The sequence below is a fragment of the Muscardinus avellanarius genome (assembly GCF_963383645.1).
Source record: "Muscardinus avellanarius genome assembly, chromosome: 16".
NCBI classification, from domain to species: Eukaryota; Metazoa; Chordata; class Mammalia; order Rodentia; family Gliridae; genus Muscardinus; species Muscardinus avellanarius.
The window spans coordinates 40504912-40525675 of NC_137802.1; the positions used below are offsets into that span (position 1 = coordinate 40504912).

At 42.2% G+C, this 20764-nt stretch overlaps 1 protein-coding gene across 1 annotated transcript in view; it reads right to left on the bottom strand.

Moving 5' to 3' along the window:
• Nucleotides 1-20250, bottom strand: part of TOM1L1 (target of myb1 like 1 membrane trafficking protein) — a gene marked incomplete at both ends in the record, with an annotated part of 48300 nt that extends 28050 nt beyond the window's left edge. Inside the window, 7 exons of the mRNA XM_080712609.1 lie at nt 4120-4236; nt 5461-5565; nt 6289-6414; nt 7036-7185; nt 14990-15068; nt 17411-17495; nt 20193-20250. Of these exons, the coding sequence (XP_080568735.1) occupies nt 4120-4236; nt 5461-5565; nt 6289-6414; nt 7036-7185; nt 14990-15068; nt 17411-17495; nt 20193-20250 (720 nt within the window). The remainder of the gene's footprint in view (nt 1-4119; nt 4237-5460; nt 5566-6288; nt 6415-7035; nt 7186-14989; nt 15069-17410; nt 17496-20192) is intronic.
• Nucleotides 20251-20764: the final 514 nt, after the last annotated feature.

Below are 20764 nucleotides of genomic sequence, written 5' to 3' on the forward strand. Positions count from 1 at the left end.
TTAAAGCAATATTTAAAAATCAACCCTTCAAAAATATCCCCTTCTGAATCTACAGACGACAACACACACACACACACACACACACACACACACACACACACACACACCTGGGTGTGGTGGCACACACTTGTAATCCCTGCACTTGGGAGGTTGAGAGAAGAGGATCACACAGGTTCTAAGCCAGCCTCAGCTACTTAGTGAGACTCTGTTTCTAAATAAAGTATAAAAATATGTCTGGAAGTATATAGCCCAGAGGTAGAAAAGGCCTTGGGTTCTACAAAAACAAACAAACAAACACCAAAAAAAAACGAAAAAGGCCCAGATTTGACCCAGGAGCCCCAGTTTTCTGACTCCTAAATTTCAGGAAAGCACAATTTAGGACATCCAGGCTTGTCCACAATGGGTACTGCCAGAGAACACGAAAGAAACATGCTCCAGGCCTGACGACTGTGGAACCAGGGACAAAATGACACAAGGGACTGTAACAGGATCAACGAGAGTAAGACAACTTCGCATCACACCTCTTTCCCCATTTGAGACAGACTGCTGAGACAGGAGTAATGCTTTCAGGCAGGAGCAATGATGTGAAAAGAGAGGGTATTATTTCCTCTGGCTGGCAGCATCTGGAAACAACACAGGAATCCTATAATCCAGAAAACCAGTTATCAGTGTATCCCGCCAGCATCGGCCCGTCCTCTGAAAACAGTACCAGCCAACAGGCTACAGCAACCACAGACTCTCCTGGGCACAGATGAGCTGGGCCAGCTGACAAGGCAGACTGGCTGGCAGAGAATCTCACCCCAAAATGAGCTTGCCATCAGCACTCTGGCCAGACATTTGAGGAATCAAATGAACTAGGTACCATACAAAAGAACTTGCAAAGCAGAAACAATACAGCAAACAGAAAAGCAACTTCAAAAATAATTACTGTCTTTAGAAAGAGAACAAGGAGAAGAAATGCCATAAATAGAAATGATTAAGCCAGGCATGGTGGCACACACTTATAATCCCAGTACTTAGGAGGCTGAGACAGGAGGATCTCAGGTTCATGGCCAGCCTCAGTTTCTTAGTGAGGCCCTCTGCAACTTAGTGACACCCTGTTTCAAAAACAGACAATAGAGAATAAAAAATAAGGCTGGGGGGTGTAGCTCAGAGGTAGAATGCCCCTGGGTCCAATCTCTAGTTCTAAAAAAATAAGAAATTTAAAAAATTAAAAAGAGAGATGATTATAAATATCCAAATCCATCTTAAGACAAAAATTATAACGGTTTGAGTAAAACATTCATCGGGAAGACTGAATAAATAACCTGATGCACAGGTCTTAGAGCAACTAGAAGTATGGTGGTACATGCTTGCAATCCTAGTCCTGGGGAGGCTGAGACAGGAAGGTCACAGGTTTGAGATCAGCCTCAACAACTTAGGGAGATTGTTAGCAATCTAGTGAGATCCTTTTTCAAAATAAAAATAAATAAAGTGCCGGGCGTAGTGGCGCATGCCTGTAATCACAGCATTCGGGAGGCTGAGACCTGGAGGATCGCGGTTTGCAGACAGCCTCAGCTACTTAGTGAGGCCCTCTGCAACTCAGTGAGACCTGGTTTCAAAATAAAGAATAAAAATAGGGCAGAGGGTGTAGCTCGGAGGTCAAATGCCCCTGGGTTCCATCCTCAGACCCGCAAAATAAATAAATAAATAAATAAATAAATAAAAATAAAAATCAATCAATCAATAAATAAAGGTCTGGGGAATGTAGCCCAGAGGTAGAATCCTGAGCACCAAAAAAAAAAAAAAAAAAACCAACAAAAAACCACACACATGAAAATCAAACAAACAATCAAAAATAAAACAACAAAACAGTCGTCGGAACTATCGTATCAAGCAAGATAAGTAAGGGAAATATACATTACCATTACCTTATACACACACATCCCTGGACATACTAGAGTGAACTTTCAGAAGTTTCTTAAGGGAAGGAGAAATCAGAAAATGCAACCAGAAAGAAAAAAGATTATAAAACAAAGGAGGAAGAATGAGAATATCATCACATGCTACTCAACATCACTACTTGCAGGAAGGCACTGGGGCATTATCTTCAAAGGCTGAAGGAAAAGAACCGGGTACCTAGAATTCTTTCTAGTAAACTAACTCGAATTTCACATGGCAAACAACTGGTATTTTTGGACAGGTGAATCCCTAAAGTTCATGACTAACAGATGTTTCTACTTCAGCAAAGAAAATAGAAATGATTCGAGAATGTTGCAGTGACATATAATACACACTGTGGAGAAAATGTTTTTGTTTTCAGAACGAGCGAGAAAAATGCTATTTACTAGCAATCAAAGAAACTAAAGGAAAGACAACACCCACATGAGAAGCAGGGAGTGGAAATCGGAGAAATAGAAGGTTCTTAACTTGTTTGGAAAGACAAACTGACTTTTTTTCTAACCGCTTCTAAATGAGTATTAAATGGAATTATGTATTTTATTCTTTTGTTTTGAAATAAGGTCTCACTAGCCGGGCGTGGTGGCGCACGCTTGTAATCTCAGCATTCGGGAGGCTGAGACAGGATGATCACTGTTTGTGGACAGCTTCAGCTACTTAGTAAGGCCCTTCACAACTCAGTGAGACCCTGTTTTGAAATAAGGAATAAAAAAAAGAAAAGAAATAAGGTCTCACTATGTTGCCAAGGCAGATCTTGAACTCCTGGGCTCATGTGATCTTTTTTTTTTTGGTGGTACTGGGGTTCCTGGAAACCCTTCTACTTCCGAGCTATACTCCCAGACCTATTTTATATTTTTATTTGGAAACAGGGTCTCTGAAGCCAGTGCAGTTGGCTTCGAACCTGTGCGGATCCTCCTGTCTCTGCCTCCCAAGAACAGTGATTACAAGCGTGCGCCACCACGCCCGGCCTCATGTGATCTTTCTGCCTCAGCCTCCTGAGTAATGGGTCTACAGGCACATGCCATAACACATGGCTGAAATTACTAAGTAAGAAGTTTTAAAATTGATAATTAGAAGAACCAACTGGTAAAGGTAAAATGAATAAACAGACATAGAAGGTTCTGGAGGGCCAGTCAATGGCTCATGGTTTTCTTCACCTGGTCAAGGTCTAAATGCCCTCTCTTCTTATTCTTCCACAGCCTGAGTGCTGTCTCCATCTAAAACTTTCCTAAAATCCTGACCTTTCTCCTTGTCCCTAATTCATCCCTTATCCTACCACATACTGATGAATTTTATATTATAGCACCTTGTGTATTTTACCATGTTGTTTACAAACCTATTTTGCTTGCTAGACAGAAGAACTTAAGGACTAGAACGACCTCTTGATATCTGTATCCTTCCACTACATCACAGTTACTCAATACATTTGTATAATGGATGGAGAAAGAGGCAGTTTTTCCATGCTTAAAATAATGAGAAGTTGGGCATGGTGGTATACACCTGTAATCCCGGCTATTCAAGAGGTAGAGGCAGGCTGGGCGTGGTGGAGCAAGCTTGTAATCCCTGTGCTTGGGAGGCAGATACAGGAGGATGGCGCAGGTTCAAAGCCAGCCTCGCTGGCTTAAGAGACTCTGTTTCCAAATAAAAATATAAAATAGGTTTGGGAGTGTAGCCCAGAGAAGGGTTTCCAGAGACCTCAGTACCACCAAATTAAAAAAAAAAAAAAAAAAGAGGTAAAGGCAGGAGGATCAAAAGTTAGAGGCCAGCTTGTGCAACCTAGTTAGATCCTATCTCAAAATAAACTAAAATAAAATAAATAAAATAAGGTTAGGGATGTAGCTCAGTGGTAGAGCACTTGCCTAGCATGTATAAGGCTCTGGGTTTGATCCCCCGGACCATAAAAACAGACAGACAATCAACATGAGTCTAGATCATTTATGCCCAAGGGCATAAATTATAGTAATTTTTTTTTTTTTTTTTTTTTTTACAAGAGGACAAGGATCATTTCTAAGTTACTACTATACTTCTAATGAAGTCGTTCTTGGATCTTTTTTCTTAAGTTTGGAAATCAAATGACTTCAGGATGCAGGAGGATGGAGAAGACAATACTCCAGTGTCTTCCATCTCCAAAGCTCAGAGGATAACTTTATAAGACATCTTGTCCCCAATATCGTCCTATACCTGCAGAAGCTCTACGTCTTCATGGTTTTCGGACCCAGGAGTGTTCTCCATCAGTATTGCAGACATCACTCTCACATTCATCTTCACCATATCCAATTCACTGTGCAACTTCCCAATCTGTAGAGAACAAGACAATTACCCATGGCTACGTGGGACACATGAAGAATGACTGTTTCCCACTCACAGGATGTATGCTAAGCGAGAGAAAATGCTATTCAAAATTTCCTATTTTCAAACACATTGAAGTTCCTGTAAATATAGGTATAACTAATTTACAAATTATGCTGTCACCTAAATGGTCTTGAGCTTGCTTGTAATAAACCCAAAAATATGCTTTAGGAAGTTAAAAATGAAAGGACAAAAAACTTAGAACCAATATGGACAGGGAAGAAGATTTAACAATAGGAGAATCAGAAAACTGGACAAAAATAGGAAATTATATCCTGAGTCTCTTGGTAACCAATTGTGAAAAAAAAAATAAGGAGTTTTACAGTTCTCATGGCATTGAAGGAAGAAGGATAAAAAGACATTGTTTTCTTCCTGGACTAAGGTCTATGAGGAATTAATCACGTAGTTTTTTTTCTGTAAGAAACACTGAAAAATATTAATACAAGCCAGGTGTGGTAGCACATGCTTATAATCCCAGCATTTGAGAGATCAAGACAGGAGGACTGCAGTTTGCCGACAGCCTCAGCTACTTAGTGAGGCCCTTGCAGCTCAGTGTGACCCTGTTTCAAAATAAAGAATAAAAAATAGGGCTGGGGATGTGGCTCAAAGGTAGAATGGCCCTGGGTTCCATCCCCAGTAGCCCACAAAAATATATTAATACAAGGTCTTCAGGGATAGTTCCTAGATATAAATGAGCATCATGTAATTGCTTATCTGGACATGTAATTGTTTATCTGCTTATGGCAGATAAACAGAGACAAAGAGGCAAACACAATTCAATTGGCACAATTACTATTAGTAATGAGACTACCACTTACTGAGCTCTCTGAAATGACATGAACAGTCCTAGAAGGAGCAACAGGAATCAGCTAGTAGACACCAGATACAGTCTACCGCCACGGCTCCACAAAGCCCTGAAGTCCACTACCTGAGCAAAACTCAAAAAGCTCCAAGTGTGAGCTTTGGAATCATATAGAACCCATCAGGTTAAGTCTGCTTAGAAATGAACTATGGTAAGTCATAGGGTCTCCCTAAGCTGCAGTCTTCTCTGCTCAAAAATGAGGGTAATAATGCACCGGCACCCCATAATGTTGATAAGAATAAAGTAAGCGTATATACAATGCGCAGACCGTAGGAAAAGACATCAGTAAATGCAGTTGACATTCTTGTTACCTGCTCTGGAACCAATTTAATAGTCACGTTCCTGGGAGCAGGTACAGAAGAAAGAGCCGGTGCGGTAGGGACGGATGTTGATGGATTCGATGAGATCCGAGCAGTCTATCATATAAAATATGGAAATAGGATGATGGGAATTAACCTAGTCACCTGAAGCCCAGTTTTCTTATTGAACTGACTCAGGACTCTCAACCAAAGTCTCCAGTAGATGATGTTAGCCCAAACTCAATAATCAAAAGTACAGCCCTTCCTGCATTTTAGGAACAGCTTGAAGGAAATGGCAGGCCCATAACAGAGCAAGTATTCAACAGAATGCTTTTGGTTCTTACTAAGCGTCTACATGATACACTCCCACGTGAGATGACTGCTGTTCCCTCCTTGGGTTGTTAAAAACAAATGGGAAATGAAGTCGTGTTAAGTCTTTTGAAGCCAAAGCTGGCAAGGTGTCTCCTCTACCCGGGACTCCCTCCCTGAGTCAATGCTGCCTCTGCAACCTGGTGGGTTGGGGAGCAGCCTGAAGCATGGAGGTCTATGCTAGTGCCTGTCAACAAGAATATGCAGAAGAAAAACACCTGGAAATCTTGTAAAAAGAGAGATTCTGATTTATTCTCGCAAGAAGAATCTCTGAAGCTCCAAGATCATACATCAAATGCATTTTGAGTAGCAAGGTCTTCAGCCTTGTTATTGTACAAGATACAGCCACATCATTCCAAGAAATTCATCTTTTTGCTTAAGCTGGTCAACCCGAGATTATCCCTTGCAATAAGGAAAAGGCCTAAGTAACATATTATCTTATCCTGCAAGGGTCAAAGAGAAACCTCCTACCTCCTGTCTTGCTGTTGCAGCCTCTCCATCTGAGGGAGGGAACTGGACACCCTTCTTAAGCAGGTCGAGGTACACCTCTTTCACTTCACTTACGTCCACGCCTCCTGGGAAACCCTGTGACCAAGTCTGAGTTCAAGATATAGAAAGTTCCAGAATTAAAGAACAGCAGAAGCAAAATAATTCTGAAGCTCGTGACAGAAAGTGAGAAATTAGCAATTGTGTACCTTACTTAGAGAGGGAAAGCTACTTTTGAATGCCATGGTTGATACGTTCATTTTCAAGGCTAGGATATTATAAAACACCTTGAATCCTTAGAGTCTTGTGCTTTGACATTTTTATAAAACCCTAGGATAGATACTATCAGTCATTTTTTTTTTTTTGCTATACTAAATCCAAAATAGATTCTAGAAGACCATCAGTGGCTCCTCTGCTAAAGTAACCTTGAACTAGTCTGTTATCTACCCCAGAATATAGTTGCCCTATGTACAAAATAAACATGCACATCACTATCTTTCTTCCCTGACCTGGATAAAACAGAAACTGACAGGCAAGTAGGAAAATGACTACAACTTCTCAACTTATTATCCAATGCCAAGAAATTATTTATTCCATGGAAACTTAAGTAGTAAAAATGCTTTCTGATTCAATCCTAGGTATATAAAAGATCACAGAAAACAATCAGAAGGTAGGCCAGTAGATCCCTAATCTTAGAAATTTACCATCCCATGAAATGCACAACAGACTTACCTTAATGAAATTCAAGATTCTGTTCTGAATGTCCAATGGCAAGGTGTATCTGGGATCTAGCAGCTTAACCAGACAGTCTTTAACGAATTCCTTTTTCACAATCAGAGACCGAAAAGTCGGACTACAGTTCTGCATACACATATCAATGAGCTAAACCAAAAAATAAATATTATATATCTCTGGAGATCAACTTCCTAGATACAAGGCAAACATTGCTAAGTAATGATTTCTACCAGCATTCAGATTTACAAACATTATTCACTTTCTGAAATGGATGGTAAAATATTAGATTCTAGGGATGTGGAGAAATATAAGCACAATGTAACTGTCTAAAGGCTAGAGTTGATGGGAGTCAGGACAACTGTAACAGCATTCACAGAAACACAAGGGAGGGGATGCCAAGTGCTATGTGAGAAATTCAGGCAAAATACATGGTTATAAACTGTGTTACATGTGCTCCAGTTTATCTAGGGTAAGCGTGGTACACAGCTGTCGTCCTGGCTTTACTTATGATGACTCAACCTTTCAGTCTCAAAAATATACTAGTTTAATGGAGATCAGTATGGAGATTCCTTAGAAAACTGGGAATAGATCCACCATTTGATCCGGCTATACCACTCCTGGGTATCTTTCCAAAGGGGTTGAAATCAGAGAACTACGTTAACATATGCATACCCATGTTCATAGCAGCACAGTTTGTAATAGCCAAAATATGGAACCAACCTAGATCTCCATCAACAGATGAATGGATTGCAAAATTATGGGAAATACACACAATGGAATTCTATTCAGCTATAAAGAAAAATAAAATAATAGCATTTGCAAGAAGATGGAGGGAGCTGGAGAACATTATGTTAAGTGAGATTAGTCAAGAACAGAAAGAGAAGGGACATACGTTTTCTGTAATATGTCCAAGCTAGGGAGTAGTGGTAATACCAGAGGGACTCCAGATGATGGAGGGAAAATCTCAGCAAAGCTTGAATGGAAGGATAGGAGAGGAAGAAGGCTGAGGGTGTTCAATGGAGGAGCTACATACAAATATGTGTAATAGCATAAATACAACATGATTAACCTGGACACTATTGGGGGAGAAGGAAAAGGGAGGAGGAAGGGCATGAAGCACAATGTAAATGTACACCACTCTCAATATGTTCCACTTATAAAAAATAAAAATTAAAAAAATATATATATTAGTTTAGATGATAAATTGCAGAGTCAGCCTAGCTACAGACCTTTCTAGGCAAGTAGGATTATTTAGGACCCAGTGGTCTTGCAAAACTTTTGGAAAAGGCTAGTCCTAAAGCTGGGCTTTGAAAAATGGCTACGGAAAAGAAAAACGAGAAGGGAGCTGTCTTTTAGACAGACAAAGGACACGATAGTTTGGATCTGGAATGTTCTCCAAAAGTCCATGTGTTAAAGACATGGTCCCCAACTTGGCTATATTGGGAGGTGCTGGACACTTTCGTAGGTGGGGGCTTAGTGGAAAGTTTTGGGTCATTGCAAGTGTGCCTTCAAAAGGGGTGCTGGGATCCTGGTCTCTTTCTTTCTTACTTCCCAGCCATAAGGTACACGGTTTTGCACTGCTGTGCACCTGTGTCAGGATCTGCTGCCTTCTCACAGGCCTCAAAGAAACAGAAGCAACAGGCTTGATGGATCATGGACTAAAATCTCTGAGACCTTGGGCCAAAATAAACCTTTCTCTTTATAGGTTGATTATTTCAGGTACCTGCTACAGTAATGCAAAGGTGATTAACAGCAATGGTATGAAAAAAATTAAAGGTGACAAAGTGCATGAGTACTGTGAGGCGGGAGATAAGAACTCGTTTGTCTCTGGTTGTAGATTTTTTATATAGGCAACTGGGGTCACACTGAAGGTCAGGGTAAAAAAGTTTGTGGGACATCATCCAGACTGTATAGAAATTTTTGTGGCAGCGCAAAGTGCCTGGACATTATCCTGAAGGTGCTACTAAGAAGCCCCTGAGGAATTTCTTTCTTTTTTTTTTTTAATGTGTGTGGTGTAAGGGATGGAACCCAGGAGTGCTCTACCACTGAGTTATATCCCAAGCCCTTTTTATGTTTTATTTCGAGTTACAGTCTCACTAAGTTGCCCGGGCTGGCCTCAAACTTGTGATTCTCCTGCCTCAGCTTCCTGAGTCTCTGGGTCACAGTGCCCAGACTGCCCTACGGATTTCTATTGGTCACCGTCACACCTCTACCCAGAGCTCAAAAGATTAATGTGTGTAACATAACATTCTGGAAAGGTTGTCAAGCAGCACTCTAAAAAGGGAAATAGAGGGTAAAAAATCCTGGTATGACAGGAAGATCCAGCAGGCACCGACCAGTACAGACGTGATTCAGAAAAGACCTAAACTTGAATGATGGGGATGCAAGGGAGGGAAAGTCAGGGGAAACTTAGGAAGGCAGAACTTTGAATGAATGTCAAAGAAGGAAGAAGTATGGAAAGGTAAGTGGACTTCCTTCTGCAAGAGAGGGAGGCACCTTTGATGGAAACTGGAAGTGGATGAGGTGGTATGAATCGGTTTCTAGCAGCAAAAACAGTGAGTTGAAATTCAGATATTTTAGGTTTAAAAGGCAAGAGGACACTCAAGTAGATGTCGAGTGGGAAGCTACACACACACACACACACACACACACACACACACACACGGGAGTCAAGAGCCACAAGTGAGGATATAGTGAGGAGAGGAGAAACGGCTGGGATACTGAGGTCACCTGTTCTACTGCTACTCAGGTCAAAGAAACTCAAGGAAGGCAACCAAGCAAGGGAAAGAATGACGTAACATGGGCAAGGTCAAAGAGAAAGAAGAGTAAATATTAAATAGTTAAGAACATGTACCTAGCTGGGCGTGGTGGTACCTATTATCCCAGCTACTTGGGAAGCTACTTAGAAAGCAAAGCAGAAAGATCACAAACTGTAGCCTAGACGGGGCAGTTTAGCAAGACCTATCTCCCAATAATAAATAAAATAAATAAAAAGAGCTGGGGATGCATGCACACATACAAATAGAATACGAACCGAAATACACTCAGCTGGGTTTACTAATTGCTGGGATCATTAGTTCACTTAGAATAAACATTCTCAACAAAGTAACATGAGCAGGAACTGGGCTGAGAAAGAATGAGCTGATAGCTAGATTTCTAAAAGTGATCTACAAACAAAATTAAATCTCTAGTTTCCACGCTACCACCTTGAGTTAAAGAGGTCACAGAAACTATAATGTGGCCGGGACAGGTATTGTTATTTCTTCAGAAAAGAAGTCCTGAAACGTAACTCGGCACCGTGCTTTGTATTTTGAGTTTCACTTTAATGGCAATACAAAAAGAACAGGTATGAAAGCTAGAGTTTTAAAACAAGGTCATCAAGAGAGAAACCAGGAAATACAGAAGTTGAGCACACGCAGCCATGGGAAACAAAGGGAAAATGGTCAAAGCAAAGCAAAAAAAAACAAAAACAAAACAAAAACCCCGTAATATATTATGATAAATACTAACCCAAGCTGGTTAGGCAAGTTGAAAAGGTAAAAAATTAAGTGACGTGTGTGTGTGTGTGTGTGTGTGTGTGTGTGTGTGTGTGTGTTAGTTACTAGAAATTGAACCCAGGGGCATTCTATCACTGATCTACACTTGCGCCAGCCCCTTTTTATTTTGAAACAGGGCCTCACCAAGTTAGTACATCTTAGCCTCAGACCTGTATTCCTCCTATCTTGACCTCCAAGTATTGGGATTATAGGTATGTGCTACCATGCTCAAAAATTATATTTAAATTTATATGCTATTATAATGAGTTTTCAAAGGATGAAATACTGAGATAGTAAATGTGCCTTGAGTTCAATATGAGCTTACAGAAACTCAGAGAGAAACTCATACAGCTCTTCATCCAGTCTTGGGCATGAAGCCTCTGAGTCTTACTTTCTCTTATAGGGAAATTAATGAAGGATTTCTTACTATATTTCCCACAAACCAACTTTTAACTCTGGAGGACCAATATTTTATGATAATGAGCAACATTCCCAGGAGATATGCACATGAATTCAGAGTCAAAGTGAAATTCTGAGAGTGTTAACATCTGGAGATCAGCGATCGCACGCTGTGTTTTCCCATTGGAATCCAGAATGTCAGGACTAATTACTTCTATATCAGCTCCTCCATTTTGTCTCTAGTATTCAGCCCCCAGTCCATGTAGAAACAGAAACTATTGTGGCAAATGGAAAAAATTACCTATGTTGCTTTGATGTATTTTGATATCTTATTTTGGCGTAAATGTGTTCAGATAATCTGCTTTTGGAAAGAGGACAACCAAGAATCCATAATCTCAGGTTTAATAGAAAACTCAGAACTGGGTGTGGGGGCGCACGCTTGTAATCCCAGTATTTGGGAGGCTGAGACAGGAGGATTGCAGGTTCACAGCCAGCCTCAGCTACTTAATGAAGCCCTCCATGACTTAGTGAGATGCTGTTTCAAAATAAAGAATAACAAATAGGGCTGGGGTATAGCTCAGAGGTAGAATACCACTGGGTTTTATCCTCAATGCCACAAAAAATAAAAATAAAAAAAAGGAGGAAAGAAAGAGAAAGGAAAAAAACAAACAAACAAAAAAAAAAACCCAGGGCCCAGGGCCCAAGAGATATCAAAGTGGCTGATTCAAAATTTTACTGATTTCCTTTGGTCCTTAGCTGGGAAAAATCACTTAGATGAAGCCTAGGTATCCTTATCTGCAAAATGGGCATATTACCTTCATTTAGAGGCTTGTTATGAATACTTAATGAAATATAATTACATTAAGAGCCTGAAACAAAACAGGGCCTCAGCAGATGATAACTATTTTGATCATCTGTTACCATGGAGATGTTCCTATTAGGAGAGAATGTGTGGATCAGCCGACATGGGTATTCTCTTCAGAGACAGCTGGAAGAAAAAGAGCTACTCAGCAGTTTTCTTTCTCAGAGTAAATTCTAATCCAGGCCCAGTGATGACCACCAGGTTTCAGGGCCACCAGAGATGAAGACTGCATAGCTGGACTATCCATGGAGATCATACCAAGGTATGGTTATCTTATCTACCCTCAAGAAAACTCAGCATCCTCATCCTTTCTAACCGCAACAGTTCCTGGATCGACAGTATGTGTCACAAGTACATGAAACCACTGCAGCTCACCATTTGTGGTAGGTATACCACAAAGGCCTATTAATTCACTGATTCTCAGGAACCTGTTCAACCACTTTCCATTTGACAATGATATCTTGCTGCAATTTATCACAATCAACTCATTAAAAAAATAAAAGGATAATCTCTAGCTTAGAGCAATAGAGCCTGATAATAATACCTTAAAACAAAACTACTGACTTCTTGGACTGGGAATGTAAGCCAGTGGTAGAGCATTTGTCTGGCATGTATCATGCCCTTGGTTCAACAGTATTGCAAAAACAAAGCACAACCAACTACTGACTCCTTGATAAAACTGCCCGATCAACTCATGGTAGGAAATCATAGTACGGTCTGATCCCATCAAGGAACTAATCAAGGATAACAAGTCCATGGAGAACCCCAAATGACAGACAATATAAAGAGCGTTTGTAATTGACTTTGACAGGCTCTCAGAACTTCATAGTGATAAAATGAAAATGTCAGATATGGGGATAACTTTTTAGAGAATTTATTGGCAAACTTTTAATTGCCTTTGGCAGACATTGCTTGATTCTTTCTGTGACTAATTTCCCTCATAATTCAGTTTGGCTTAAGTGAATAATGAAGTTCCTTAGCACACTTCTGTAAGGCAGTGGGTGGTCTGACATGAGGTGCCTGGGACATTATATATACAATTTGAAGGAATCTGCATGAAAATGGCAAAAATCCCATTGCTTAGGAGGCTGAGACAGGAGGATCACAGAGGTTCAAGGCCAGCCTCAGCAACTTAGCAAGACCTTTAGAAATTTAGAAAGAATCTGTCTCAAAATAAGAAATAAAAAGGGCTCGGGGTGTAGCTCAGAGGTAGACTGCCTCAATAAGTATTCAAATCCCTAGTACCAAAAGAAAAAGAGAGAGAGGAAGAAGAAGGTATAATTCATAATCTTCCCCTCTTCCCTCAGTCTAATCTTCCGCAGTCTGAGTTCACTTCATTTTAGGGCACATTTACATTTCTTTCTACTCATCTCTACAGTACCTTCCACCAGCCCTTGTGTCTTCCTGGGTACCAGGAGAAGGGATGAGGTGTGTGGGAGATGTCACTAATTCAGTCAATACCCGATACAATGTTCCTGGCCCTGCACCAGGAGCTGAACACACACACAAAACTGTAGCTTGTTCTTTTATGAGGGAGACTTGATTCACTCTGAGAAGCTAAGTAGTGTTGGGCAAGGACTTGGAATTTGGAATCCAAAGACTGTGTTCTGACCCTGGTCCCAAGTATGAACCAGGTAACAGGCATCTTTATCACTGGCCCAAAGTTCCGTTATTTCTACAGAAGCACCTTACTTCTCTCCCTATATTTTTCCTTCCTTCTGTGATTTCTTTGAGTTTTGGCGGCTTTGAGCAAAAGACATGAGACAGGTCAAAAAAAGGGTGAGGGGTGAGAAATGCTTCCCATGCTACATCCGGATCCCAACACAAAGGGCTTCTTCAGTGATTGCATCAGGAAGATTGTTCAATTCACTTCTCATTCAGCTAATTTCCAAGTATATAAGATGTGATGCATTTTCTTCTATGGGAATTTAAAAACCCAGACCTGCGCTCACATCTGCCCTGTAGGTCTCCTGATAAACATTCCCATGGCTTCCAAAGGCAGTTCGAGGCTGGCAAGTTAGTGCCACAGCATGCGTGGTCTAGGAGGTAAATAAAGACGTGCAGGAGAAATTGGAAGGCCACTCAGCTCACTCTCAGGCAGCAGGCAGGGCTTGAACACACATCAAAACTAAAAGGGCAACTCACCATGGTAACCTGAAGAACTCATGTGGCCAAAAATGGGGGTAGGGGAAATGAGAACCAGTCAAATAACAGACCACATCCAAATCACAGAACTGCTTAAATCAACAAAGAACATTCTCCAGGTTATAACAAGCAGCGGAAGGTGGGGGAAGCTTAATGAGCCGCCTGCACCTCTGGATTCCACAAAGGCATTCAAGGGAGAAAGCTGAGGAGGAGTGGTTTTTCAAGACTTCAGTTCTCCCCGCTTTCAGCAAGGTTTAATTAATAGAAACCCAAACTTCTTCATCGGTTCAGCATTTGCAATTTTTTTTTATTTTTTTATTTTTGGTGGTACTGGGGTTCCTGGAAACCCTTCTGCCTCTGGGCTACACTCCCAGACCTATTTTTATACTTTTTATTTGGAAACAGGGTCTCTTAAGCCAGTGCGGCTGACTTCAGACCTGTGCGATCCTCCTGTCTCCGCCTCCCAAGCCCAGGGATCATGCCCGGCACAAGTTTTTCTTTTTTTAAACACAAGTTTCTATCTCCTGATTAGCAAAAACTGATTCTCCAGGAATACCCTCTTTCCACGAAATTAAATCCTCTTATAATGGACTCAACTCTATTCTGCATTTCCCAAAATAAAGAAGAGCCTTAAGTCACATAGGACACAACTCTTTGCTAACCTAATAGTTATCTCCAAATATTTGTGTTCACACGGGTGCAGATATATATCTTACCCAGGATTAAAAATGTCTTGATTAAAACAATAAAGTAGCCAGACGTGGTGGCTCACGCTTGTAATCCCCGCGCTTGGGAGGCTGAGACAGGAGGATGGCACAGGTTCGAAGCCAGCCTCAGCTACTTAGTGAGGCTCTCAGCAACTTAGTGAGACCCTGTTTCTAAATAAAATATAAAACAGGCCTCGGGTGTAGCCTGGAGATAGAAAGCCCCTGGGTTCCACCCCCTAGTACCACAAAAAATACCAGAAAACAAAAAAAAAAAAACAAACCCAAAACATTAAAGTACTTACTGACAAGGTAAGCTGGATTTCTTTATGATTGTAGTTTTTGGAAATCCTTTTCTTCAAAGCTTTAACTGCATCTTTTGGCCTAGAGCAATAAATACATAGAGATCACCAGCTTAGGCATGCAAGCAGTCTGCACAGCAGCAGGCACTGTGGGAAGAGGAATGGCTAAAGAAAGGAAGACTGAGGCCTTGGCTCTGTTGTGTCACCTTAGGGCATCACTTTACTTCTCCCACCTCAATGTCTTCACGAATGTAACCAGACAATACTACCTCCCCTCTTAGGAGAATCACATAAAATGCTTGTGTAAAAGTATTACTTAGAAAGCAACACCCACGAAATGTGCTTATACGCATTTCCCTTTATCACTTCACAAGATCGGCTTATAGGAAAAGTATATTCCAAAATGATGAAGGGCACCACTTTAATGAAGATTTTCCGTATTTCCTAAAGCACTCTACAGGCAAGAAGAATTAGGACAAACTGGGTCAGCTTCTAATAGCCCATAACTTTATGTTACAAAGTAAGAGCCATAGATACAAAAGGGTCAAAACTCACTTTACAAGAATCTTTTTGTATTACTGGTGAAGAAACTGGTATTATCAATACAAAGGTTCACAGAAGATCTAAATATGGTAAGCAAGAGAAACAAAACTTTTATAAGTATTAAAAAGTGTCAATAATAGCACTTTCTGTTGATATATAATCAGTAATTGTCCTGTTTTCATTATCAACATAAGCTAGGACTAAATCTCTCTTAATGCCAGTTACCACTGTAACTGAAAAAATAACAGAAGTGTAACTTTTTTTTATTGATATCTCAATTGCTCATATATTTTTATTTTATAATTTATTTATTTATTATTGGTGCACTATAGAAGTGTAACTTTTTTTTTGGTGGTATTGGGGTTCCTGGAAACCCTTCTACCTCCAGGCTACACTTCCAGACACCACACACACACACACACACACACACACACACACACACACACATATATATATTTTATTTATTTATTTTTTTTTTGGTGGTACTGGTGTTTCTGGAAGCCCTTCTACCTCCGGGCTTCACTCCCAGACCTATTTTTATATTTTTATTTGGAAACAGGGTCTCTTAAGCCAGTGCGGCTGACTTTGGACCTGTGCGATCCTCCTGTCTCCGCCTCCCAAGCGCGGGGATTACAAGCGTGCGCCACCACGCCCGGCCTATTTTTTATATTTTTATTTGGAAACAGGGTCTCTTAAGCCAGCAAAGCCGGCATCAAACCTATGCTATCCTCCTGTCTCTGCCTCCCAAGCGCGAGGATTACAAGTGTGTGCCACCATGCCTGGCTAGAAGTGTAACTTTTATAATAACCTGGAGGTGACCAAATGCAAAAAAGTAGGCCCTTCTTTGTGATTTTTTTCTGTGTGTGTGTGTGTGTGGTACTGGGAGTGGAACCCAGAGGCTTTATACCTCTAGGCTATATTCCTATATTCCCAGACCAATTTTATATTTTATTTGGAAACAGGGTCTCACTAAGTTGCTGAGAGCCTCACTAAGTAGCTGAGGCTGGCTTCGAACCTGTGCGATCCTCCTGTCTCAGCCTCCCAAGCACGGGATTACAAGCATGAGCCACCATGCCCAGCTGACTTTTTTTTTTTTTTTAATAATTTCAATTCTCTTAAGCTTAAAAAGGTGTACCAAAAGTTAACACCTTATTTAAGAACAAGGCATGAACATGGGTGAGTTGGCACAAAGAAAAAGATATTATGCTGAGGAAAAAAGAACAAAAAGACTGGTAGATTATTTTCTGGTTATAAAAACGAATGCCAGCTGGATGTGGTGGTGCATGCTTGTAATCCAAGATCTTGAAAGGCTGAGACAGGAGGATCGCAGGTTTGTGGCCAGCCTCAGCTACTTAGTGAGGCCTTGTTTTAAAATAAAGAATAACAAATAGGCCTGAGGGTATAGCTTGGAGGTAGAATACTTCTGAGGTTCAATCCCCAGTTCTGAGAAAAAAAAAACAAAAACAAAACAAAACCCAAATGCCCAGAGATTAATCACCATCAGGATCAGGAGTGGACAGAAAACACTGGCAAATTAGAACAGGAAAATCCACCCCCCCCCCCAAAAAAAAAAGAAACAATCTCTCTCTTATCTTTTAAAAACAAGGAATTTGAGCCAGCAGAGACAAAAGTTGAAGCTATTAATAAAACCACAGAGAGGAGAGAGAAAAAGTTATAACAGATTCTTAGTTACTCCACATGGTAAAGCAAGGATAGTTGTTAGCCCAATATGTAACTTGATGCCTTTGAAAGGTAGAGGGTCTTTCTAGAATAATGAAAACATTCTTTCAGTGAGAAAATCAGTTTGCAAGGGAAGACACTCTGGACATCTGATGCTTCTTATTAGGGACAAATGCACCAACCCAGCAGCATGAAACTCACCCCTCTTGTGTGGAGTTAATTACGTCGCAGATGTGCATGAATTGGCCCCAGTCTTCGGTCTGAACTCCAGCAAAGGTAGCCTTTTCTGTAAAGAAGAAACTGCTTGTTGTGGAATCGTGAGTTGCAGCAGAATAAAATAATATCTTGGTCTCCCTGAAATCGTCTTCCTTGGCTACACTGACAAGTACCACTTAAGTTTAGATGACTAAAACCAAAGCAATTTTTCCCCCCTCAATGATTCTCAGCAACTCAAGAATCAATCATAACACAAGTTCAGAGAGATGCTGGTGCAACAGTAATGAGTGACCTATTAAAGAAGACTACAAGCAGGACACCTGGCCACGGGGCCAAAACAGGCCAGTTAGAGCCCCATCTGTCCATATTTCAGAAAATAGAACTGCGGCTTACTGGGCAGCCACCTACTAGGAGATTTGCATGGTGATGAAGGAGTTTGCCTTATGCAACCTCATTTAACCCACTGTTAGACATGATCAAACAGAAATTCTGAGAGTCTAAGGAGAGTCTCCAAGGTTCCACAGGAAGGAGGTAGAATTGGCATTCATATCGAGATTGTTCCATTCTAGTGCTCTTTCTTAAAATCATTTACTGGAAGGGGATGAAAAAAGGGGAGGGAGATCAGAATTACTGAGCAAGATCACTTCTAGCACCTATACTAACCAAAGTTATACCCAGCAGATGTGTATGCTTCTGTACCTAGGGTCCCATCATTAAGAAATCAGCTAATTTCCCTTTCTGGGCATCCTCTTTAAGGATACGCAATATTACAGCAGGCATGGTGGTGCCCACCTGCCATTCCAGCTACTCCGGAGGTTAAGGCAGGAGAATTACAAGTTCAAGGCCCACCTGAGCAACTTAGGGAAACCCTGTATCAAAATAAAATAAAAAGGGCTGGGATCATAGCTGAGTGGTAGAACATTTGCCTAGCAAAGCTTAAAGCCCTGGATGAAATTCTCAAGTGTCTAATAACCACAAAATGTTACCTGAGACAGGTAAAAATAGACCTAAGGTGAATGAGTATAGTATCTTCCTATGAAAAAGAGCATATCTCTAAGCATAAAAAAAACAGGTTAGGCTGGGGGTTGTGGAACACACCAGTACATGGGAGGCTGAGACAGGAGTATCTCAGGTTCCAAGCCAGCCTCAGCAACTTAGGGAGGTTCTCTATAAAACTTGGTGAGACCCTGTTTCAAAAAAAAAAAAAAAAAAAAAAAGATAAAATAGGGCTGGGGATATAACTTTGAGGTAGAATGCCTGTGGGTTCAATTCCCAATACCACAAAAATAATAATAATAAAACAACAGTCTTGGGGGAAATGGAAACAAAAACAATAATTTCTGGCTAAAGAATAAAAAGGAGTGAGGACTTGGTTTGGGGAATCCCAACCTTTAGCTTGTTTCCCGAGCTATTTGAATTTGACACTGAGTGGACAAAGCTTACCAGCCCTGTACTGCCAGGCATGTCCTGTCTTCCATCTGTCAGATGCCTCCTCCCTATTCCTTGCTCTTTCTCCCAAGTGTCTCATCGTCCTCGAAAACTCTTATTCACTCTTCCAAAGCTAGGGCAGAGTTCATTTCTCCCTTTTTATAAGTTTTGTATTTTACAATTTTCTGGTATTGTAAAGGTGTCTCAGTAGTTACGACAAAATTGTCTCCATCTGCCTTGGAAGAAAGTAAGTTCCCTGAGGTTTGAAACCATGTGTTAACCTAGCCTAGCCAGGCTGCCTGGTCCAGGTCCAGACACACACCGCTGGCCATTAGTAAAGGTTTACAAAATTAAAGACCACATCAGACATGCTGCTGAAGTGTCTTTTGCCCGCGAAGATGCAGTCTGAATCCAATTCTGCTCAAAGTTCATTCTAATAGCCAATATCCAACCAGGTGTGGACAGTTAAGGAAGCAATTCCTCCTGGAAGGTGGTTACCCTTCTCATCTCATATAAAGATTTAGAAACTCAGGTTTAGGTTAAGTGGTGCGTTGGGTGCCACTCAGCAATGAACTGCGCTGTGATGTAAACCCTCCACGTCTGAGCCTCTGTGCTACAACCACCAGGCTCTCACGATTTCCTTACCTCCCTATGATCCTGACAGTGTGCCTGGCATTAATATATTCTGGTGCCACGCCTCGTTCCCCAGGAAGAAACCAAGGAAAAGAGAGAGAAGGAAGCTGGCGCTGGTAGGAGTTCAGAATACAATCACAGAGAGAGAAATGGGTTGGGACAGGCCTGTGTGCTTCCCCTGGTCTCCTGGAGAGTTCCCCAGGTGGCTCCTCTGCTCCTGGTTCCTCCTCTCCAAGGCCAGACATTTTTATTCTCTTTGTTTACCCCAGGGCTGAACCGCAGTTTGCACGAGCTGGGGAAAACCGGTTTGGAGAAATCGTCAATTAACTTCTGAGACCTGCAAATGGTCCTAGGAGATCTGCAAATGGGCCTAGGAGGGTGTCTTGCTCGCAAGTTAGGAATAACCTTCCCGTCCTTGCAGCGCTCCACGCCCGAGTCCCGTGGTTCACCTGTTGGGTCCACTCCCTCGGAGGCATCAAGAGAGACAAAGGGTTGGAGGTTGGCGTTCTAGAGTGAGTCGCCCTAGGAGGAAATGCGGACCTGGCGGGGTGGGACGCGGGTGCCCTGGGAAAGCTGCGCGGGGAGGGGACGGATTGCTTCCAACTTGGTCCAACTCTGTCCTCCGCAGGCCGAGACGGGAGTCCAGCGGGAAAGGACCCCGCAGTTCCCAAAGCCTGCCCGGGCGCCTCTCCCCGCACCGCCTTACCTATGAGGTGGCCCACGGTGGTCGCATAGGGATCCCGGTGACTCTTCCCAAAAGCCATGGTGGCCCCTGAAAGCCGGGCCCAGGAAATCCGCCTCCGCCGCCCTCCGACTCCCGACTCCTCCCGCTCGGTGGCCCTGGCTCCTCCTCTTGGCCCGAGCGCCTGGCGGGCGCGGGCGGAGGCGGCGCGTCCGCTGCGGGGCGCTGGGCGGGGACGCTGGGCAGGGACACTGGGCGGGGTCCGGGCGCCCCGCGCACCTGCAGCGCATCCCCTGCGCACCTGGCGCTCCCCGCAGCAGGTGGCACGGTGGGCGGCGCCGGCTCGGCACCCAGGTGGGCGCCTCGGCCCCGGGCATCCCCACCTGGGCACTGGACACCTGGGCTAGGAGACTGCCGCGCCCCGGGCACATCGCCGCCCTTCTCCTCGGCCCCTTCGCATGCCCATAAAGTCTTAGGATTGTCCGAATCGAGGAAAAGATGTAAAGCGCTTAGGTCCTGGCACCTAACAAATATTTAGCCCCTGATTAAATAGAAGAGCTAGATACATCAACCCCACGCCTCAACCTCACCCCAGA